The sequence below is a fragment of the Pleurodeles waltl genome, chromosome 8, assembly GCF_031143425.1.
Source record: "Pleurodeles waltl isolate 20211129_DDA chromosome 8, aPleWal1.hap1.20221129, whole genome shotgun sequence".
NCBI lineage: Eukaryota > Metazoa > Chordata > Amphibia > Caudata > Salamandridae > Pleurodeles > Pleurodeles waltl.
This window is the reverse complement of record NC_090447.1, coordinates 712,121,570-712,146,042: the sequence shown is the minus strand read 5'-3', so window position 1 is coordinate 712,146,042 and position 24,473 is coordinate 712,121,570. Positions and strand designations below refer to the sequence as shown.

At 45.2% G+C, this 24,473-nt stretch overlaps 1 protein-coding gene across 4 annotated transcripts in view; it reads right to left on the bottom strand.

Moving 5' to 3' along the window:
- TBC1D23 (TBC1 domain family member 23) overlaps positions 1-24,473 on the bottom strand; it is a 552,903-nt gene that overhangs the window by 196,992 nt on the left and 331,438 nt on the right. For all 4 annotated transcript variants that reach the window (XM_069204869.1, XM_069204866.1, XM_069204868.1 and 1 more), the window contains exons 12-13: positions 22,213-22,255; positions 12,767-12,876 (exon numbers count right to left, since the gene is read on the bottom strand). In XM_069204869.1, coding sequence (XP_069060970.1) covers positions 12,767-12,876; positions 22,213-22,255 — 153 coding nt within the window. The remainder of the gene's footprint in view (positions 1-12,766; positions 12,877-22,212; positions 22,256-24,473) is intronic.

The window sequence follows — 24,473 nt, the reverse complement described above, 5'->3', positions numbered from 1 at the left end:
GTTCCTTTTTGATGATTGGGTACTAGTTCTATTGCTTGTTTTTGTAACAATGCTTGGACTTCTAGTTGTAACAGGTCTAAGTGTTGTTTGGACATAGTGTGCTCTTGGAGGCACATCTGGTGGCACTTGTAGGAATTCTATGCAATAACCATGTTGGATAATGGCTAGGACCCATGCGTCCGTAGTTATGTTTTCCCAGTTGTGGTAATATGCGGTAAGTCTTCCCCCACTGGTGTTGAGTGGTGGGGGTTTGTGACATTGAAGTCACTGTTTGGTTTGCGGGGTTTTTGGGCTCTGGAATTTCCCTCTTGTCTTTGGGAATTGTCCACCCCTATATGTTCCTTGAAAACCTCCTCCTCTGTGATACTGGCCCTGATATGTGGGTCTGACTTGTGAGGTGGAATGCTATGTGGTTTGGGAACGAACCCCCCCCCCCCCCCACACCCCCCCAAAGTGCGGCTTTCTAAAAGTGACTCTGCTGTGTGGGGAGTAGAGCGCGCCCATGGCTTTGGCCGTGTCCATGTCCTTTTCGAGTTTTTCTATTGCCGTATCCACCTCCGGCCCAAACAATTGTTCTTGGTTGAACGGCATATTCAGCACAGCCTGCTGGATTTCTGGCTTAAAACCGGAGCGCCGTAACCATGCGTGCCTACGAATGGTTACTGCAGAGTTCACTGTCCTTGCCGCTGTGTCTACTGAGTCCATAGCCGACCTTATTTGGTTGTTAGAAATAGTTTGTCCTTCTTCAACAACCTGTTGGGCACGTTTTTGGTACTCCTTGGGAAGGTGCTGAATGAGATGTTGCATTTCATCCCAATGTGCCCTGTCGTATCGAGCCAGTAGAGCCTGAGAATTGGCAATCCGCCATTGATTGGCTGCCTGTGCTGCCACCCTCTTGCCTGCTGCATCGAATTTCCGACTTTCCTTGTCGGGTGGTGGTGCGTCTCCTGAGGAATGGGAGTTTGCCCTCTTTCGGGCTGCTCCCACTACTACCGAATCAGGAGTTAATTGTTGTGTGATGAACACAGGGTCCGTTGGGGGAGGTTTATATTTCTTCTCCACCCTGGGCGTGATGGCTCTGTCTTTTACTGGGTCCTGGAACACTTGTTTGGCGTGTTTTAACATGCCTGGCAGCATTGGAAAACTTTGGTATGAGCTGTGAGTGGATGCCAAGGTGTTAAACAAAAAGTCGTCCTCTATGGGCTCTGCATGCATTGCTACATTATGGAATGTAGCTGCCCTTGAAACCACCTGCATATATGTAGTGCTGTCCTCAGGTGGTGATGGCCTTGCCGGGTAGCAATCGGGACTATTGTCTGAGACCGGTGCATCATACAAGTCCCATGCATCCGGGTCATCTTGTGTCATCACCGTGTGTGTCGGCGACTGCATCATTGGTGGTGTTGCTACCGGGGACAGGTGTGGCGAATGCAATGGAGATTGCTGTGGCGAGAACCTTGGTGGTGTTTTGTCTTTAGCCACTTTCGCTTTTGGCTGCATTTCCGTCTCCTGGAATGCTAGCTTTCGCTTGATTTTTATTGGAGGAAGAGTTTGGATTTTCCCCGTGTACTTCTGTATGTGCAGCCTCCTCTGGGTATGGTCTGGCTCTCCCATGCCCAGTTCTTGTTCAAATCTGTGCCCTTGCAACTGACTTGAAAGGCCTTGCTCTTCTGTATAGGAGCCTGGTTTCGGCTCCGAGGCTGCATGTTTCCGCACCGAAGCTTTTTGGACAGTCTTTTTCGGCTCCGAGGAAACCTTCTTGACTTTAGGGGTGCCGAACTCTCAGTGCCGAGATGGTTCAGAGCCGGTATCTCGACCGGAGTCGGATGTCTTCGGCTGCTGGGAGGCCTTTTTCGGTGCCGATGTTTGGTCACCGTGTTTTCAGGTTAAGCCATGGCCTGTTGGCGGTGGCATCCCCTTGGCCTTTATTATTTTTGAGTGAGTCTTTGCCGGGGTTGGTTTACTCACAGTTTGTTGCTGCGTTTTCGGCTGCTCACTCGAATGGAGAATCTCTCCTCTTCCTCGACGTCGATCCGCTCGGCCGGTGTCAACGCCATCTGGAGTCTTCGAGCTCTTCGATCTCGTAGTGTTTTCTTGGATCGAAATGCCCGACAGGCCTCGCAAGTATCCTCCCTGTGTTCTGGAGATAAACACAGATTACAGACCAAGTGCTGGTCTGCATAAGGATACTTTGCGTGGCAATTGGGGCAGAAGCGGAAGGGGGTCCGGTCCATGAGGTTTGAAGATAAGCGGGGTCGGGCCGACCAGGCCCCGCTGGAGAGTGGAAGCCCCGAAGGGCCGCCGGAGAGCTTCTTTTTTCGGTGTTGATGTGCTAACAATAAACTGGTACCGAGCGCGAACAATATAGTCAAATTTTCCGATAACTAATTAACTTTCCCGAATCAAAATACGGAGGGAAGAGGAACACGTCCGAACCCGATGGCGGAAAGAAAACAATCTAAGATGGAGTCGACGCCCATGCGCAATGGAGCCGAAAGGGAGGAGTCCCTTGGTCTCGTGACTCGAAAAGACTTCTTCGAAGAAAAACAACTTGTAACACTCCGAGCCCAACACTAGATGGCAGGATAATGCACAGCATGTGTATCTGCAGCTACACATGCCATCAAACACATATATATATATACATATATATATATATATGAAAAAGCTTACTATCAAAAAAGAAATTGTCAATAAATTAACACTTATGTTTTAAAGAACAGTAAGATGATCTGAATGAACAAGTTACTTATCTGCGGTAATGAATAATCTGGTAGAGACATATTCTAGTTGCAGATTCCTTAACTTAGAATTTTCCCCAGGCATCAGACTGGATCCGGAGATTTTTCTTCGAGCAGTACCCTTGTGCGCCGTCAGGTGGCACCTGTTGAGTCTGCATCCATTGTAGGCCTCGTGGTCATATAAGCACCATCACGGCGACCTGATGTCACTTTCTTTTCACGACTTTCCACGCCATAAGTGCAGAGCCATGAAGAACTTTGAGACTGGTGCTCCAGAACTAGGGTCCTGAAAGGAAGCCCCTGCCCTATAAATCGGTTCCCAAAGCGGGAAGCATGGTTGGGTCGGTAAGGAATCTGCAACTACAATCTGTCTCTACCAGATCATTTGTTACCAAAGGTAAGTAAGTTGTTCATCTGACTGAGACTTTTATTTGCAGATTCCTTACCTTATAATAGATACACATGCAAAACCATCCCTGGAGGTGGGTCTGCGAACCAAGTATATACTAAGAAGTCCTGCAGGACCAAACGGCCAAAGTAGCCGCCCCTGCAGACCTGACTGTCCAGGCAGTAGTGTTTAGTGAACCTGTGCAGAGACTCCCACGATGCTGACTGGCAGATGTCCAAGACTGGAACCCGGCATGCTAATGCAGTGGTTGCCCCTGTTGTTCTGGTTGAGTGAGCACGCAAACCCTCAGGGGGTTTCTTCTTAGTCAAAGCGTAGCACATTTTGATACAGAGGAGAACCTATCTAGAGATGGTTCTCTTCTGCACTGTCCATCCTTTCTTCACACCTACATAACCCACACAGAGTTTATCGTCCATCCAGACGCCTTTGGTAAATCTGAGGTAGAACCCCAACACTCTTTTTAGATCCAGACAGTGGAGTATCTCCTCTTCATGAGAAGGATGTGGGGGTACAAAAAAAGCAGGCAAGGAGCTGTTTTGGTATACATAAAAGGGCATGACCAATTTAGGGAGGAAAGAGGACCTGGTACAAAGCACAACTTTGTCAGGATGGACAGAGATAAATGGTGGCTTCTAAGAAACACCTTGCAGCACACACATTCTCCGAGCAGAGATGATGGCTATGAGAAAGGCTGTTTTTAAAGTGATAAGCAGAAGAGGACAATTATAAAGGAGCTAAAAGGGAGCATACATGAGTTAAGTGAGTACCAAGTTCAAATCTCACTGGGGCATTATGAATGGGGTACGTGGACACATGTGGGCAAGACCCTTGAGGAATCTCCCAACAATGAGAGATTTAAACAAGGGGAGGTTGGTCTGGTAGTCTGAGGAAAGCAGAGATGGCAGACAGATAACCTTTTAGGGTGCCCAAAGCAGAGTCCTGCTGGGCAAGACAGAGAACAAACAGAAGAACCTCAAACAGAGGTGCAGAAAGGGGATCAACAGACTTGTTGGTACACCATGCCACAAATTTGGGCGGAAGGTCAAAAGCTGTCAACTGCCACCATTCAATTTCTACGCACAAAGGTGGAGATTGGACAGGTTAGGGTGGAGAACCGTTCCCTGCTGCTGCGACAGAATATCCTCCCGAAGTAGCAGTATGAGTGGAGGATCGATGGCCATGCTTAGAAGCTAGGGATACTATACTCTTTGTGCCAAGCATGGAGCCACAAGGATTACTTGGGCCTGGTCGCTCTTGATCTTAATGAGAACTCTGGGCAGAAGTGGTATATGCCTGAGTTCCACTCAAGAGGAAAAGCGTCACCGAGCGAGTACCGCCTTGGAAACTCCAGCGCGCAAAACAGCTGACATTGCGCATTCTCTGCAGAGGCGGACAGATCTAACCAAGTCTCTCCCCATTGCTGAAACAGACCTTTCAACACCTCCGGATGGAGACGCCACTCGTGATCGACCATGCATTGACGCCGCGTTTGTCCGCTCTGATGTTCAGAGAGCCCCACAGATGTTGAACCACCATGGACATGCCCAGCTGTTCCAGCCATGCCCAGAGGCGCAGAGCCTCCTGACAAAGGTTCCACAACCCCACTCCGCCATGCTTGTTGCAGTATCACATGACAGTGGTGTTGTCCATGAACACCTGCACTACTTTCCCTTTGAGAGAGGGAAGGAATGCTTTCAATGCTAGCCTGATCGCCCTGAGCTCCAGAAGACTGATGTGGAGCCCGGACTCCACCAGAGGCCAGGTGCATCTGATCTCTGCCTCCCCCCCATGTGGCTGCCCCATCCCAGGAGTGATGCATCTGTCACTACTGTCAGATCTGGCTGGGGAAGGGAGAGGGATCGGCTGTTGAACAAATCGCGGTTTGAAAGCCACCACTGCAGATCTTGTGCAGTTCCCTCCGAGATCTGTACCATGTCTGAGAGATATTGTTGATGCTTCACCCACTGGAACTTCAAATCCCACAGCAGAGCCCACTGATGCCATCTGGCATGTGTGACTAGCAGGAGGCAGGTGGCCATAAGGACCAGCAGCCTCAGAGTCATTATCCAAGGATTAAATAAAGGACAGTGGATGAAACATCAAGATCACGGCCTGAATATCCTGGACTTGCTGCTCAGGAGGATAGGCCCGAAACTGCACTGTGTCCATAACAGCTCTGATGAAAGGGAGCATCTGAGAGGGAATTAGGTGTGACACTGGCACATTTATAGTGAACTTCAGCAAAAGCTGAAGGTGGGAGACGACAGCCTAAGACGAGCTCATCTTCAACAGCCAGTTGTCGAGACAGGGAAAGACTGAAGCCTGTGAAGATGAGCTGCAACCACCGCCATCACTTTTGTGAATACCGAGGGGCGTGCTCTTCTCTGGATCTCCGCATAGGCTCAGCGCGCTGGGGTGGTGCCTATATACAACCGTGACATCATCAAGGTGACCACGACAGACGCGGACTCGACAGACACCACCTGATTGCGTGCAAGGGTACTCCTCAAAGAAAAATCTTCGGATCCAATCTGCTGCCTTGGGAAGTTCTAAGGTAAGGAATCTGCAGCTAGAAGTCTCTATCAGATACTGCAATTTCACCTGCAGTTTAACACTACCACCTACTGTAAATAATTGTGTGGTAAAGATATAAGATGTAAAGATTTATGTGGAAACAGTGATTCCATTATAAAAATTGTGTGGTAATTGCAGCACGTTGTAAAAACTTCGAAGTAAAGGCTGTGTCCCCCAACTTTCTATACTTGAATCCAACAACTTAACACAATGTGCCCCCCTCAGCCTAAATTATAGTATTATACATGAAGAAAAGAGTTACCAACTTTTAAATCTCTGAATGTTGAAGAACCATTCGTGAATATGGGTCCGAAACATACTGACCAATGCAAAGAAAAATTTACACTTTGCTATTGTAAAAATAAGTTAGACTTACTGTCTTACTACTTGACACACATCAATAGTAGTGGATCCACTGAGTTGAGATCACTACATAAGGCAACACTCCCACCCTGAACCCAAATTAATGGAATAATGTGCTCTTGATATTCATTGATATGATTAACTTTTCTCTCTTGCCTAATTACTTTTGTGAACAGGACACACATCATTCACACCAGTGATGGGTTGTTGTTCTTCAGTATACATATATTTATTTCAACAGGACATATTTTTCAGTTTGTCATGAACAAATGAATTTCGCACGTGACCATAAAGTTCTTTAAAAATCAGAGCATTACTCCAAGCTTACAAGTGTTAACAGCTGTTTTTCATTACAAATATTATGTCAGGTATTGTTTCATAATAAATTAAAGAGGTACCATGATGATCGCATTATGACATTTGAACTGAGAATACGCATGATAACATATGTCCTGATCTATAGCAATGGAAACTCTACTTGAGATTTACTTACAGTAGGAGACCTAGGCATTCTTGGGGTTTTTATAGGCCCGATTAGTTTCTAACATAAATACAGAAACAATGAGGCAGCCTCGTTCCCATCTGCCTAAGACACAAGTCATTCAATGACTTGGTGGCCAATATGCGATAAATCTTAAAATAAATTTGTCTTCAGCTTTCCTTGTTGTTCCTCCGCACTTTGTACAAGCCTCCCTCCAATTAATTGTTTTGTTTTAGAATTTTTAACTCATTTTAAGGATATTCTATGTGAAGTGGGTGCTCACATGGTACGCTGTTTCTCTTATTTAAGGCAGTGGGGTATGGGCTGCCACTTGAAGTACAAGTTACTTACCTTCGGTAACGAAATATCTGCTAGAGACATATTCTAGTTGCAGATCCCTTATCTTTGAATTTTCCCAGGCATCAGACCGGATCTAGAGATTTTTCTTCAAGCAGTACCTCTGCGAGCCATCAGGTGGTGTTGGTCGACTCCACGGGCGTCATTGGCGTCCTGTTCGCTGTGATGATGTTGCGGTTGTATATAGGCACCACCCCAGCACGCTGACATCAGTTTCTTTTCACAACTCTCCACGCCAGTAGCGCGCAGCCATCAAGAACACAGAGTGGTGCACCAGAACTAGGGCCCTTTAAGGGAAGTTCCTGCCCTTAGAAATCAGTTAGAAGTGCGGGGAGGATTGGCGGGTCGGTAAGGAGTCTACATCTACAATATGTCTCTACCAGATATTTTGTTACTGAAGGTAAGTAACTTGTACATCTGATAGAGACTTATAGTTGCAGATTCCTTACCTTTGAATAGATACCCAAGCAATACCATCCCCGGTGGTGGGCTGCAAACCAAGATCACACCAAAAAGTCCTGCAGGACTGAACGGCCAAAGTAGCCGTACCTTCGGGCCTGATTGTCTAGGCAGTAGTGTTTGGTAAAAGTGTGCAGAGATGCCCACTTTGCTGCCTGACAGATATCCAGGACTGGAATGTCCAGTGCTAGCGCTGTGGTAGCAGCAGTAGATCTGGTGGAGTGAGCTTGCAAACCTTCAGGAGGTTGCTTTTTAGCCAGAGCGTAGCACATTTTGATGCATAGGAGTACCCATCATGAAATGGTCCTCTTTTGCACCGCCTTTGCCTTCTTTGCACCCACATTTCCCACAAATAGTTGATCGTCCACCCGCAAGTCTTTGGTACGATCAAGATAGAACACCAATGCTCTTTTTGGGTCCAGACAGTGGAGTCTCTCCTCTTCATGAGAGGAATGTGAGAGTGCATAAAAGGTAGGCAAGGTGATTGACTGTCCGACATGGAAGGGTGTCACTACCTTAGGTAGAAAAGAAGCCCTCGTGCAAAGCACCACTTGGTCAGGATGTATGGCAAGAAAAGGTGGCTTAGATGACAGAGCCTGGAGTTCACTAACTCTGCGGGCAGAAGTAATGGCAACTAAAAAGACAGTCTTTATAGTTAAGGGCCGTAAAGGACAGTTGTGAAGCAGTTCAAACGGGGTACACATAAGGTATGTTAAGACCAAGTTGAGCTCCCATTGGGGCATGATGAATGGGATAGGAGGAAAGAGATGTGTGAGGCCTTTAAGAAACCTCCCATCTATGGGAGATTTAAATAAGGAAGGCTGATCTGGTAACCTCAAGAAAATAGAGACAGTAGAGAGAGATCCCTTAAAAAAAGAGTGCCCAAGGTGGAACCCTGCCGGGCAAGGGAAAGAATAAAGAGAAGAACTTGAGAAAGAGGAGCAGCCAGAGGATCGACAGATTCGTCGACGCACCATGCCACAAATTTCTTCCAACTGCAGGCATATACAGTTTTGGTTGAGGGACGCCTGGCTGCCAAGATAACGTTGCAGACTTCAGGTGGCAGGTCAGAAGACGTCAACTGCGCTGCTCAATCTACACGCATGAAGCTGCAGAGTTGACAGGTTCGGGTGGAGGACCCTCCCCTGCTGCTGCGACAGAAGATCATCCCGAAGGGGCAGTCTGATCAGAGGAACTATGGCCATGTTCAAGAGCTCGGGATACCAGACTCTTCGTGCCCAGTCCTGAGCTACCAGTATTACTTGGGCCCGGTCTTGCCTGATCTTCTTCAGAACTCCGGGCAGAAGTGGTATAGACGGAAAGGCGTACAGAAGGCCTGAATTACACTCACGATGAAAAGCGTTGCCGAGCGACTGCCGCTTTGGAAACTCCAACGCACAAAAACAGCTGACATTGCGTGTTCTCTACAAAGGCGAACAAGTCTAGCCAAGGTTCGCCCCACCGCAAGAAGAGACCTTGCGTGATTGCCATTCTTGATTGACCACGCATCGTCGGCTGAGTTTGTCTGCTCTGGCATTCAAGGAGCCTGCCAAGTAATGAACCACCAGGGAAATGCCCTGATGTTCCAGCCAAATCCAGAAGCGAAGGGCCTCTTGACAAAGGGTCCCGACCCCACTCCGCCTTGTTTGTTGCAATACCACATGGCGGTGGTGTTGTCTGTGAACACCTGCACTGCTTTCCTCGTGAGGGAGGGAAGAAATGCTTTCAATGCTAGTTGAATCGCTCGGAGCTCTGGATGACTGATATGGAGTCCAGTTTCCGCCGGAGACCAGATGCCTCTGATCTCCGCCTCTCCCATGTGGCCACCCCATCCCACGAGTGACGCATCTGTCATGACCGTAAGATCTGGTTGGGGAAGGGAAAGGGATCAGCCCTTGACGCAATCCTGTTTCGTTAACCACCACTGCAGGTCTCTTGCAGTTCCTTCAGAGATCTGGACCTTGTCGGAGAGATTCCCCTGATGCTGCGCCCACTGGAACTTCAGGTCCCACTACAGAGCCTGCATATGCAATCTGGCATTTTGAACCAGCAGGATGCAGGAGGCCATGAGGCCCAGCAGCCTCAGAGTCATTCTCACCGAAATCCAGGACAGAGGCTGAAACATTGGTATCATAGCCCAAATATCCTGGACTCGCTTTTCAGGAGGATATGCCTGAAACTGCACTGTATCCAGAACAGCTTTGATGAAAGGGAGCGTCTGAGAAGGAGTCAGGTGTGACTTTGGCACGTTGATAGTGAACCCCAGCGAATGCAAAAGGTTCGCCATAGTCTGGAGGTGGGAGACGACTGTCTGGGGCGAGTTCGCCTTCAACAGCCAATCGTCGAGGTAGGGGGAAGACTAGGCCCCCTAAACTGCGCAGATGAGCAGCCACCACTACCATCACTTCCGTGAACACCCGAGGGGCACTGGTAAGGCCAAAGGGGAGCACGGTAAACTGAAAGTGCTTGTGACCTACCACGAATTGTGGGTAACGTTTGTAGGCCGGCAAGACGGGAATGTGGAAGTATGCATCTTGCAAGTCCAACGCTACTCCAGGGCAGATAGGACCTGAGCCAATGTCAACATTTTGAACTTCTCCTTTTTGAGGAAGAGATTGAGGGACCGAAGATCTAATATAGGCCGAAGATCTTTGTCCTTTTTCGGAACCAGAAAGTAGCAGGAATGGGAACCACGACCTACTTCTGGCAACGGAACCGTCTCTATAGCTCCTTTGGCCAAAATGGCTTGGGCTTCCTCACGAAGAAGCACCATATGATCCTCCGATATTCGATTGTATGAAGGTTGCATGGCTGGAGGAGATGTCTCGACTGGGAGGAAGTAGCCCCTTTGGACAATTTGGAGGACCCACCTGTCCGAGGTTATGGATTGCCATTGGGGCAGGTGATGGCGTATCCTGCCACCCACTGGTTCCTGGTGTACCCGCAGACAAGGAAAGTTTGGAGGCTGAACAGTGGGTCGGGTGGGTTGGGCGACCTGCTGGCTCCCTGATCCCTGGGGGCTTGGGATCCCGTGGCCGTGCACAGGCTGTACAGCATGCGCGGGTCAGTGGTCTGGGGGGAAAGGACCCAGTTGGATGCCCTTTCCGTAGCTACGAGAGGGGTGAAAGGCAAACTGCTGGGTCTAGGTGTGGGCGCAAGGCCAAGGGACCGGGCTGTGGCTCGGGAATCCTTAAAGCGCTTGAGCGCAGAGTCCACCTTGTCTCCAAAGAGACGTGTACCATCAAAGGGCATGTCCATCAAGGATTGCTTGACATCTCCTGAAAAGCCAGATGTTCTCAGCCAGGGCTGGTGTCTCAATGCCACCGTCGATGCAACCGATCTGCCCAGAGAGCCAGTCGTATCCAGTCCACAATGAATCATGAACTTCGCTGCATCCCTCCCATCTGTTACGGCTTGGGAAAGGCCAGTCCGGGTCTCCTCTGGAACTGCAGGCAGCACTTGCGTGACCGTAACCCAGAGAGTATGGGAATAGCGGCCCAAAAGGCATGTGGTGTTCACGGACTGCAGCGCTAGACTGTTGGAATATAACCCTTCCCCAAATTATCCAGTCTTTTTGATACCCTATTGCCTGTATGACAAGGCTCTCAGGCGTGGGGTGTTGGGTGAGGAATTTCAAGTCTGACGGCGCAGGCCGATGGCGGCGGGCAATCGTCCTAGTCACAAGAGCCCCCTTTGCTGGGTCTGGACCAAGCACCCAAAAAGACGGCTGTCAGTGCTTCATTAAAGGGAAGAAGGGGCTCGAAAGAGGAAGACCCCGGCTGAAGCAAGTCGGTTAGGATACTAGGCCTAACTTCCACAGAAGGTAGCTCGAGCTCACCACCATGGACTAAGAAGCATCCTCCTCCGTAGCCACACTAGGAGAAGAGAGCATACCAGTGTCAGGGGAGGTGTCTAGACCACTGGCATCACCCAAATCCTCTACCCAGTCCATTTGGGGGTCCAGCGTCCCCTCCATACTCTCCCCGTATCCATAGCCACAAGAATAAGGGTCTGGATCAACCCTGGGCCCAGGAGAGCCCATAGATAACGGAATTGGGGTAGAGCGACGTTGTTCTGGCTCCTGGTCGTCGGGTATGAGGATGGGATCGATGTTGATTGTGGGCCCAACTAATGTTGGGAGTGCCGACATCTGACCCGACGCTGGGGAAGGTCATCATGGCACGACCAGCTTCGGGACGGATCTGCGATTGGATCCGGAGGGGCCCTCCGGAGCCGTGGCCTAAGTCGACAACTTTGAAACTGAGGGAACTCCAACCGACTCACCTGTGCCCGAAGGCACCGAAGGTGGGTGGGACAGCCCAAAAATGAGACGCATGGCCTTGTAAAATTCCTTAAGCTGGGCAGAGGTGGCTCCGGCTCCCGGGAAGTCAGGGAAGCGTGGAGCCGACCCAGATGAAGGCTCCGTTGACTGAGGCCTAGAACGTCGACGCTCTTCCCGCGTCGTATTATCCGATCGACAGGGTGAAGTTTAAGAACGCTTGTCCTTCTTCGACGACTTCTTTTTGTGACCCGAATTTCCCGATGACTTGGAGGACGAGAAGTGGTGGTGACTCCGCGGCTGGTATTGTGGCCTTCCTCTCGAACGGGACCGGGAGCACCGCGCAGTCGAGTGTCGGGCCGCCATGAGCTTTAGGGACCTCTCGCTCAAAGCTTTCGGGTTCATGGCCCGACACTCTGAGCACGACTTCAGGTTGTGACCGCGCTCCAGGCACCAAAGGCACACGTAGTGCGGATTCATCATCGAAATAATTTGGTGACTGGAGTCACAGGACTTGAATCCAGTCTTGCGGGGCATCCCTCAACGCATCCACGAACTCGTCAAAAACTTCGACAGAAGTGTAGAAGTAGTCAAAAAATGACTAAAGTAGCTCTCTCCGAAACACGTAGGCTGGCGCGGAAAGAAAAGAACTGACGTCAGCGCACCGGGGTGGCTCCTATATACGACCGCAGCGACGTCATCACGGCAGACACCGCGCCAACTAACGCCCGCGGTGCCGACCGACACAACCTGACGCGCGCAGAGGTACTGTTCTTTAGGCCTATAGCATGGTACAATGAAACGCAAACCCACCCTATTGACCAACCGACTGGGGACAAAGGGGAATTTTCAGTCTTAAAGTATGGGTAATTTGCATTCAATTGACAGCTGTTGTGAGAATCACACTGATTAAATTGGGAGTGGGGAGAATCTTGAAATGTACAGAAGTTACAGCATCATAAATAATGCAATAATACACAAAACATTTCTTTGGAATGCACAGAGAGCAGGTGGGCAGATTTGGGAAACACAGTTTGTGGCCACAACTTTCAAAACTCTGGTTACACCACAGCTAACTGCAGCTCACCATGACATATACTTACATCAGCTGATGAAGAGATACTGCCTCTTGATCCCGAGGTACTAGCAATCCAGTGCCCATATCCACTGTCCGGCCCTTCTACATTAATGTCTGCTAAATGCTGTTGTAGTGCTGTAGGAAAGGCCAGAATAAGGAAAACAAGTCAGACAAAGAGTGGCAAGTTGAATGATTTATTTTTGCTGTTGTGGGATCAACATCTGGTTTTACATTTTAATAGGCTATCTGCATCATTTGTATCACTGAATGTGACTTCAGAGCAATTTGACACAGCGCAGCACTACGTTCGCAATTGAAGCATAATTACAACACTGAATGTTGAGAGCTCAATAGAAGACAATGGAGTAGCTACCGGCTTGTAATGACTGGTATTAGCCCGGAGCTCCAACATTCCAATGTTTGCTTTCATGTTTCTTCCTTTTTAACTCGGGACATTCATTCCACTCAGTGGGTGGAATGTTCTAGAACCATTACAGCTCTTCTGCCTTGGGCTATACAGTTTGTTAAACGCCCTCTCCCTCGTTATAGGCTTTCGTCCTGCGACTTGGGCTTATAACTTGGGCTCTAGGCCTTTAACAACCGGTATAGCCCTCGACAGCGGGCTATAAGGCTATATCGTATGTCGCAGTGGCAAACTTCCTTGATTAGAAACAAACTTTAAACCTTTTATTTGGTGCGACTTTCTTTCAGCTGTGGGGTAAAGTATTCGCTTTCTATTTAGAGACAGAGTTCCATCTGGGAAAAAACATTCCAAGAGGATTTCAAACATTTGTTTTAGATCAATTCATATTTTAGAAGCTTTTGCTTTGTGACTTCAGCCCAATGAAATCATGAGCATTCTTTAATTTGTCGCACCACCACCAGCGTAAAATGAATTCTTTAGTGCCTAAAAAGTGCTTCGAAATTAGACTGATATAAATCTTTATATAGAGATTTTACACTTCTTGTTAGGTAGAGAAAATGTTTCCCTTTAAGCAGAATTAATTTCCCGTAGCTTGGCATCTAAATTTAGGGGCCTTTTGTTGGAGTAATATATGTGATTTTTAATTATACAGAAGCATCGCCGATTATATAAAAAAAAACTATGCTGCAAATTAAACCAAATAGAATTGTTCTTTTTAAAAATTCCTTTTTATTATTTCCAATATAAAATTCACTTCCCAAAGATATTCACAAATCATGAAGTTTAGAAATTCAAAACGATTATTACGCTTATGTTGATATCGTTCGAAACATCATTCATTTCATTATGCTTCAGTGCCTTCTGGACTCTCCATCAGAGAACGTTATTAAAAATCTTCGCCCACATGCTGTTATGGGAATGAGGGTACATTGTGACTTTACCGGCTGTTCTGCTTTCTGTAAACACGAACATCCTGTTTGTGGGCATGCTCGCGACTGCCTTACTCTGAAAGCAGCACGCTGCCAAAGCCACAATGCACCTTCATGTATATGAGCAGCAAGCGCAGGCGTAAACCATAACCCTGCAATCGAACTTCAACAAAAACACGTGTTCTATCAGCTATTGCTAAACCAGTTCCGAGAGATCCTACTGCAAAGACATCTAAGGTTAGTTCAAAAAGCCACACTGACTACGAACCTGCCTAGGACTCTGTCTGGACCAGAAACTACTATTATGCTTATCTTTCTTCTATAGTGTTAATACAACAGGTTTAAACAAAACAGTAAACAAGCATTTGCAATGCAACGGGTCTCGCGTTTGCTCATGTTAGAGCTGATCGCGTTGTAAACTCCTAACCCGACTTTTCATCTATCAGCAAAAGTGCCTTTATGTCCGTAACCCGAAAAAGTTAAATTAACTGTGTAAGGTGCTCGACTTCTGCCGAGTGAAATCGCGCTAGGAAAATAGAGAAAAAAGTAGTCCACGATCCTGAAAACAGCGAGCCTCGCATGTTTTCTGTACTTGGTCACTGTGCTTGAGGAGGGCTAGCCACCGGAAAAGGCATGACGTGTACATGCCTTCCACTAATGAAAGCAAGCAGATTTTATTAGGCAAGCCCACGAACCAATGAAACACACTGAAGTGACGTCAACAGGGCTCCGAGCCCTTTTCTAAGAACTAAAGCGTCTCGCTGCGATACGCATGCGCGAGCGCATGCAACGCAGGCTCGGCTCTAAAAACTATCTTTCCTAGAAACCGTAGGGAAAGAAGAGGAAAAAAACTCTTTAGCCAATCACAGACTCTGGTATGCTTTATAGTCCATTCTCACCGTTTTCTTTGCAGCTCAAGCAGCCTCCAGATCAATAACACCAGCTCTCTTGTGTGGAACCAGTTTAATGACCAACGATTTAACCCATAAACGAGTCCTCTGGGCTCCCATATTTTACTGGGCTCACTTCAGTGTTTGAGAGGCTTTCCCATAGTGGTTACTAGTCGGTACTCTAAGAGCATACCAATGCAAAGTTCAGAGGAATCATATATGAAGTAGTCGTGTCTCCTTCCTCCCATTTGATGATTAATTTTGTGAGGCAGTGCTTGCCTCAATTCAATAGGTAGCCCCTCTGCCTTGGCTCTCCTAGAGAAGAAACTGATGCAATTCGCTAACGGTTGCCCGAAACCCTTCCTCCTGGGGTAAGACTGTCCTGGGGCCTCATGGGTCCTCCAACCTCAAGGTCAGCCTGGTGAAGCACTCTCAAAGGGAAAAGGGAAACAAAAATATGAGCAAGGCAAAGATCTAAATGACTTTAATATGCTAAAAATTGTATTCCTATCCCATACCCTCAACCCTTGGGACAAAAGATTCACCCCCTCAACGTACGTCCTAGCAACACAGAACTTCTGGAGGAAGTGACTCCCACGGGGACTCAGATGGTGACATGGGGACTTTGGAACCTGGCACCCATTGGCTGATGTTAAATTGCTGATACCAAAACCAGCTACCTAGGGGAATAATGGCACCACATCCGAGATGCTAGACCCAGAACATCTCCTTCACCCTCGCTCCATTGAGTGGTCTGAAACCAAGAAGGTGGTGGCTCAACTGGTGGGGCGCTTCAGAAGGCCTCTAGATAAAGAAGTTCATGTCCACCCAGGACAGAGTACCCCCAGCGTTCCCTAGAATGTAAAGTGGCCACGGCCCCCTCAGATATACACCGTAATGGCCACTTACTGGAGAAATGTGTTTGGGATCCAAAGAAAGGCACAACCACTCATGATGGACTTGTCAAGGTAAGCTGCTGGATATTGCTGGGCCCATCACAAAGATCCTTGACATAACAGAGCAAGCCAAACAGGTGGCTTCCTTTATTCCCCCATGAAATGTTGTCTGGGTGGGCTCAGAGTGTGATCATATTCCTGGGCAAAGCTTACTGTACCTTCTCTGAGAGACTCAGGTCTCTCTTAATAAAAGTAGACCGTAAATTTGGAGACCTAGCGACCCTGGAAGTAGAAGCAATAGTACAACAATGCCTATTTGGAGACCCCAGCATGAAAAAGTTGGGGAAATTTGTCACTACATTTGTCATTGGACAAGGCATGTATAGAGTTTTTGCCCCTAATATTTTCCCTGGAGCTAGTCATGGTAGAGGGTGCTCCATTAGCTGTTTTCTCTCTCAAGCCCCAACAAGATGCCATGGCTCCAGGTGAAGTCAACGGGAGGACCAGTCCAGGTTTGGAGGTTTCTTCCCCCACCAGAGGTTTCCAGTCCCATTGGTGATCCAGGGGCAGTTTCTACAGAAACATGTAAGGAGATAGTCCCTGTAAGTGTTCTTCCTTCTTCCTTCAGACCATGGGGTCCTGCAAACAGTACAAGGCTTTCATATAGAGTTCTAATGAACTCCACAGCAAATTCAAAGGCCAAGACATATGTCCTTTTCAGATGAGTACATTTCCCTCGCCAATCAGGAGGTGGTGGACCTGCTAATAAAAGGTGCAATCTCTGACCCAAACTGGTTTGTAAGCAACCTTTTTCTCCTGGAGAGAAGAGATTGAGGACAATGCCCCATTCTAAATCTCAAAGCATTCTAAGAGTGGCTGATTTATCGGCACACATTGGAGGGAATCCACCTACCCAAGGATCTACTGCAACCACACTATTGGATGGAACACCTATTCTGAAGGAGGTGCACCTCACATTTCTGATCTACCCTCCACATCACAGAGTTCTACAAATTGTGTGGAAACTGCAGACATACAAGATCTAGACCAGAGGTCTCCAAACTGGGGGGCTTCAAGTGGTCCCGGGGGGGTGCCAAGCTCTGGCCAGAAGAAGCATTATACAGAAAACAGGCCTTTGTTTTAAATAAAAACATGTTATTGCATTTTTGAAAAGGTAACAGCACCTGACTGCAATGTTTAAATAAGTCTGGACATATTTAAACATTGCCATCTTTATAAAATATTTGTGAAAAATTCTGAGGGGGGGGCATAGATTTTTGTTTTTCAACTGGGGTGGCGTGGCATTAAGAAGTTTGGAGACCACTGATATAGACACTTCTGTTCGCCCAATCCTCAGCACTGTGGTGCTTCACAGAAGTGCTATGACCAGCCATGAAAAGTCTGAGGTCCCATGGTGTAAGCCTGATAATCTGTCTAGAGGCCATCCTCTTGATGGACCAATGCCCAAGGAAATTGTTGTAATGCCTCCAGGTGACACTGCAGCTCCTGGAGAGCTTCAGATTCGTCATCAATGAAAATAAGTCACTTCTAACACATGCTCAAAGGACAACATTCCCAGGGTTTATAATAGTCTACAAAAAACAAAAACAAAAAAAACACACCAAGCCTCTCATCGAGAAGATGCCAAAGATAAGGCAGAACCTTTGGAGTATACTGCGAAGGCAGAACATTTTATTAAGGAAAATTGCCTGACTGGTAGGCTTGCTTTCATCACCAATGTAAGCGAGATTCCCAAGCCCTCTACACCAAGACTGGAGTCAACAGAAGGAGCATGCATTTCCCCCATTTGCAATGATCACTAGACTATCGGCTCAGGTCATGACACAGAAGGTGAATTTGGTATTCATCACACTGATGTGGAGTTGCAAGTATGCTATTCAGTTCTGATGGAGCATTCTTTAATTTGTCTCACCCTATTTAAAAAATGTCTCCTGCATGCTTTAGAGAACCCACACAATCTCGTAATGGACAGGACATTTTGTCTCATGGCTTGGAAAATTACTGGGAATAATGGAAAGCCCTGGACTTTTCCAAAAAGCTGAAAGACTCCTATCAAGGGCATGGGGGGAGGGGCGGCAGGGGGGAGGGGGGCAGAACAGGGCTGCCTGGTTGAGATGGTTGGGCTAGTGTTTGCAGAGGGATCTGACAATGAGCACATGCTAAGCTTTCTGTCCATTATGACCTCAGAGAGAATGGCATACAAGTTAATACTTTCATATCAGCCATATCTGCTGGGCATACCTAATAGAAGGCTCTCCAGTTACAGAACATCCATTAGTGAGGAGCCGATAAGGGGAATAAATCGCTTCCCTCAGAACCCAAATATTCTTCTCTCTGGGATGTCAATAGATTACTTAACATGTTTCACTTCCAGAGGAGCAACAAATACCTCTCTCAAAATGAAGAATCAGGTAAGATAGCCATGCTCCTGTGTCTAATCTCCTACAGGAGAGCTTTGGACATTAGAGCTTTGAATATTACAGGTAGGGTATTTACCACAGATGGGGTAATCTTTACATATCTTTAGGAGAACAAAATGTATCTCCAGGGTGGTCTCATATCAAACGTGTGATGAGACCACAAAACTGTGTGGTCAGGTGTACTAAAGCCTAGGCGAGCATGAATGAGGAGATTCATCCCCCAGGAAAAACAACAATTACTGATTTCCATCTGCAAACGATTTAAGACGGTCTCCTCTCCCACTAAAGCAAGATGGCACTGGTTGATTATACAGGAAGCGGGTAAAGATATATTCGTTTTTGGACCACATTCTGCCTGTGAAGCTATGGCCTCTAAAGCTTTTTCACATGGCACCCGCTATTAGACATGCAGAATGCAACAGACTAGTCTCTGGACTCTAAATTTAAAATAAATATGGCAACTTTGGTGTAAGTTCTGAACGAGCATAATCCTAGTCTCCGGTCTTGACATAGAATGTAAAAATTCTTAAATTTCGTAACAGAAAGTTTCAATTTTGTTAAGGACACAGAGGCAAGAATGATATCTCCCAATGATCACGGTTGGCTGTATTCCCACTTTTCCAGGATAGATTAATAATTGATAACAAGAATTTATCACAACGTTTTGTATAAGTATCTGTTGTTTTTTTTAATGGGCTAGCAGTATTGCTAATGAAGAAAGAAGGGCATAATATTTGCCTCTATGCCATTAACAGAAATTAAACTTTGCATTACAAAAGCTAGGAAGTTTGATATCAATACACTAAAATGCATTTGTTAATTATAGATGGAATGATACTCTAAAGGTATTGACTTTAGGGGAAATGCTGGTGCCATGCTGCAGTATGATTGTTGCCAATATTGCTCCTTTCGGATCATTTCCTGTATTGCCTTTTTTCATTATCTTTGTTGGGCCATCTCTTGTCTCTACACAGACCAGCCTTAGATGAACACTGTACATAGATTATGCTTAGATAACTCATGTTCACTAACTGGCAGTGCCCTTACCCATTCACTTTTCTCGTTAAGACTCCACGTATGCCATCTTGCCCATTTCTGTTCCATCCTGTTTACCAGGCTCCTTGCTCCTTCCTGATGTAAAACCTTGCCCTTCACCTCCAGATATACTAAGCTGTACTGTACGAGTCCCTCGCAAACAGTCCCCACTTCAGTTTAAAGGCTGTGTTATAGATCCACAAATTTCATATCCATAGTCGCCGAACACAGCCACTCTCTGAATTATTTTCTTCTGAGACTTTGAAGGCCTTTTTTATTTTTGAATAGGGTAAAATAAGCTCTAGGGAAAAGCCAAGTTTGGAAGGTAAAAGTCATTCAAGATTTACCATTTGACTTTCTTCAAACACAAATCGGATGCCTCACACACTCACAACCAATCACCACTATTCTGCGACTACAACCATATGATCTGCAACCACCAGTTCCCAGAGTTACCATCGCCTATTCAGAATATGGCAGCCACAGTCAAACTTTGTCCCTTTTGAACACCTATGTGGGTCACATGACTGACTAATATGTGATTAAACCGTTTTGTGTTTATAACTAATTGGTAAGAATGCTTTATATTCAAGTTATGGTATTTATTTCACTATATGGTAAGAATTTCTAACCCTAGAGACCATAAGTTATTTAGCAAAGGAATTATATTTTGAAACTCTGAGCATGCTATTAATGAATTCTGAACAGCTCTCTAAGTATTTTCTACTACTGTTACAAGTACTGGTGTTTTTGTTGGATTTCATCACTTTGTTGCAATATTTGTTTTTCGTGGTAAACAAATTTTGCTGCAATGATGTCTTTATTTTCTTTTTCGTTACAGCTTTGAAAAAGCATCAGGTTTCGCAAAACATCTGCTAATTGTGTGTTTGTTCATATCATTATTTACGTACAATTCTGTTTCTTTCCTAATCAAATTAATACATGTAATGGTAATCTAAGAATAATCATAAATGTGATTCAAATATTTATTACACGTTGATGATAACACAGACATTGGTTTGCTATGAGACAGATACATTGTAATTATTAAAGTTAATTATGAGAATATGAAATTGCATTCTCGATTTTCTTAAATGCCTCCTGTGGGGTTTTTATTATTGATAACACGAGGCCTATGATGTTTAAAAAAGTGTCTGTAGCCAGACCTAAAAGATTCCAATCAACTTTATCTTGTTAGCGTACTTCGCAAAGATAAATTTTCTTCCTGAAGCTGAAAAACATGTCAAGGTATAATTCCCCAGGCACGGATTATACCAGACTCCAGCTACTGGCCAAAGGTAGTGAGGTTATGAAGACGTTGCCACCAACTAGGGTGCCCTGACATACACACATAAGTTACTAGACTATGGTACGACCACAGGTAGAGAAATACTAACTATAAGAAAGGGGGTGCTTATTAACATTTGAAGGACAAAAAAACATGTTCCAAATACATTTTCAAAAATTAAAACATAAATCCTAAAATGTGTACGGCATCGGCTGAGAACTAGCACGGACGAGGAAGTCCATCACTTCATGCATAAGCACAGCAACATAAGAAAACTTTGACCAGAAGACTGCTTTGTTGTCATTTGCGTACGAAATGCGAAACTATACTGCGAAACCACTAACATTTGTACATATAACAATGCAGTAATTACATTTTTAGGCAACATCAGTGACCATATATGGTTCGGAACCACCACTGATCATTCATGGTGGAGTAACGATGTTAAAAAAAAATGTCACGCGAAAAGAGAGAAAGGGTTGTAGATGCAAAATTTCACGACTCGTACATAACTTCAAAAAACAATCTTATTAAATAGCTGTAAAAGCGGCCTCTTAGGCCAAGATGGTACCCACCATTACTCTGTTGGCAAAAGGCTTAGCCCTTCCTTTAAGTGCTGGGAACTGAACAGCGCTGATGCCCCTTCACTCCGCTGTGGGCACCTATCCACAGTATGCCACAGAAGGTCCAGAGGTGCTCGTTCAGCAAGGTATGAAAAAGCTGTATTAGCCTTTTTTCATGTTTTGCATAATCCTTATACAGGAGAGTTGCACAGAATCCTCGGCGCACCATTTGTACAAGACACAACTGATGCTGCATCTAGAAAGCTCCACGGTGTGACTGCAGAGATGGACTACTTTTTGTTCATCCCATCACCAATGCAAACAAGTATAACTGAGCTAATTAACATCGAAAGCCCCTCTCTATGTTATATCTTTCTTTTTCTATCACAAGCTCTCGCAAAACCTAGAGCTAATGTAGCCCTAATCGACAACTAGTTCCCGGAATTATATTGAAATTGAATAATGTATATAATGATGTCCCATTGTAAGTAATTAATAAAATATTTAGACAGAGTATTTAACAAAATGAATTTGGACAAAGGTGATGAATATAAAAGTTCAAGTTATCATGAAGCAATGCTATGCTTTTTAGACTAAAGCAAGCTTCATCATGAAACATCAACTATTGATGGCCATGTCAACATACTAGAGGAACCCATACCTGGTCAGACTAAATAGGAAACATATGGTAACTCATTTAGCATTTTGGCTCTAAAGAAAACCTACAGCCCTGATGTCATATCGCATTCTGTACTTTACACGGTTCAAATGGCCAATGGTCAAGATGGCAGTGGCTGGTCAATATGCATATTTCAATAACTTAATGTGAGCGATACATTTGAAAAAATGAGGCCATGGTAGACCACTGTATCTTTACTAGTGCACACATCAAAAACATAACATTCAACTAAAGGATGCCCCCTTGGTAGCAATATAAATAAGTGACAAACATACTTTTTGACTGAATGACTACAGGTAATGAGATGCAATTTAAACAGCGCTTACCCATAAATCCTCCTTTGGCAATGCTGATGTACTCTTTGCTTTTCTGAAAAAAGAAGAGGAATTTTCTTTTGAGACATATGTGGACCACCACGTGCAATTCTATCCATTTTAAGCTTGGGCAATGTTGTTAATTTCAGTGCCAAGTCTCTGCTCCTACCCTCTCCACATACACACACCCCTCTGCACACTGACTGTCCACTTAGCTCTCGGCCACTTCTGTTCACCAGTGGCAGCTGGTGGCCTTTGGAATTGGTGAGGGGTTAATCTTGCCTTGAATACCAGGGAACAAAGCAAGTGTGAGAAGCTTATTCTAGAAGGGCTCAGGGAGTTCTCCCCTAGTAAAGTTTGAAAAACAATGGGTTAAATAGTGTATTCCAAACACAATTTTCCAATAACTTTTTTCAAAAGCTATAGGCTCGGAAAAGAAATTAATGAAATATTACAGTACTTTCAATGTATGCCAAGGAAGGAAGACCAGACCCAGGACTGGCCATATTTATTTTAAAAATTGCCATAGCTGCATCCCATATGCCAATAATTAATTCCAGTGCACTAGGGCCTGCAATTTGCAACGAGCAATACCCTGTTATGTCACATTATGTTGTTTGGATTTACAGAGCACACTTACATTCAAAGGTCTCATGACGCTGAAGCTCGAACGTCATTCTCATTGCATTGAAGCTCAACCACTACCATTAACGAAAAACTCACACACTACTATTAAGTGGAAGAATGTACAGTTTTAAGCTTTCCTATACAATGAGAGAGGATAATTAATTAATGAGAAGATGGTAGCCGATTCAATTTCTCAGCAGCAAACACAGAAATGGATCTTCCATCTAGACTAGTTCTTCTAAAATGACGAATGTCTAAAATATTTTAGTTAGAAGACTGGTATATTTGTTGAGTTGTATGAAATGTAATGCACTCTTTCGAAAAGGCAGGAGCTGATTAATGTATTCACTATGAATAATGCACAACATTTTGAAGTTAATCCTTTCGATAGCTGGATGCCAGTGGAGCCTACCAAGCAGTGGAGAGGCATCAGAAAATCTTTAAGACTGCATTATATCCCGTGCTAATTGATTTTTAACCTTTTGTAGTCTTTGTATTAGATGTTTGGATATAACCAAATATAAAGCCTTACAATAATCTAGTTGCAAGCCTGTGGAGGCTACAATAACTGTGCTACTAACATCCTCTGAAAGCAATGGAATAATACGTTTCAGAGATTTAAAGATGTCAAAGTAAAAGGACACAACCGAGGAAATATGAGTATCTAAACTGAGAAATTAATTAAGTATGAAACTGGGACATGTATCTACATACTGAGGTTTTCAGAAATAAACCAAGTTTGAAAACCAGATCACAGATCTTCATCCACCAATAGAAACTCTGTTTTTCCATATTTATCTTTAACCAGTTTCAGTCCATCCAGCCTTTCATATCCTGTAGCCAAGAAGGAAGATGTTTAGAAACAGATCCATTCATCTTAAACATTAGCTGGGCATCATCCATGTACAAATAAAAGGAACACCTACATTTTTTAGATGGAATAAAACAGGGCTAACATAAAGATTAAAAAAGGAGAAATGATTGAACCTTGGGGGCTCCTGTAGCTAAATCTGAAGGCTCAGAGACAAATTAATGGACATTATCTACTTGAAAACGAATTGTCAGAAATGACGTAGGCCAATGAAGTGCAGTAGGGAAATTGCTTTGTTTGGCAACTCTAACTAAGAGGATATGATCAACTATTTCAAAGGCTGCAGACAAGTCCAATAATATCAGGGCACAAGTGTAGTGGTTGTTGGCATCCTTCAGACAGTCATCTTGCATGGCTAATACTGTGAGTTCTGTGCTTCTGTTGGGATGGAAACCAATGTGGGAGTCCTTCAGGATTGAGGAGGCTTTAAAAAAGAACTACACATTTGAAAAGCAACACTGCTTTCCTTAATTTTAGCCGCTGCAGGCCAAAGAGCGATAGGACAATTTTGATCCAAATTGGTGTTTTTTTATAATGGTCTAGCAATGTCTCATTTAAGAGGACTAGAGATGGCTTTTTAGAGAAAATTAGGTAATGTCATACAACACGTTCTTGATGTAAACAATATTTTTGTGTAATAATGCAATGGGTTCACATCTAAAGGAGACCCAGACTTACATTAGTTAATAGATAAATCAAAATCATCCTGCGAAGGACGCCAGAACTGTTTTTGGTAAGGTTTATCAGTCCTGATATGAATAAGCGGCTATGCAGG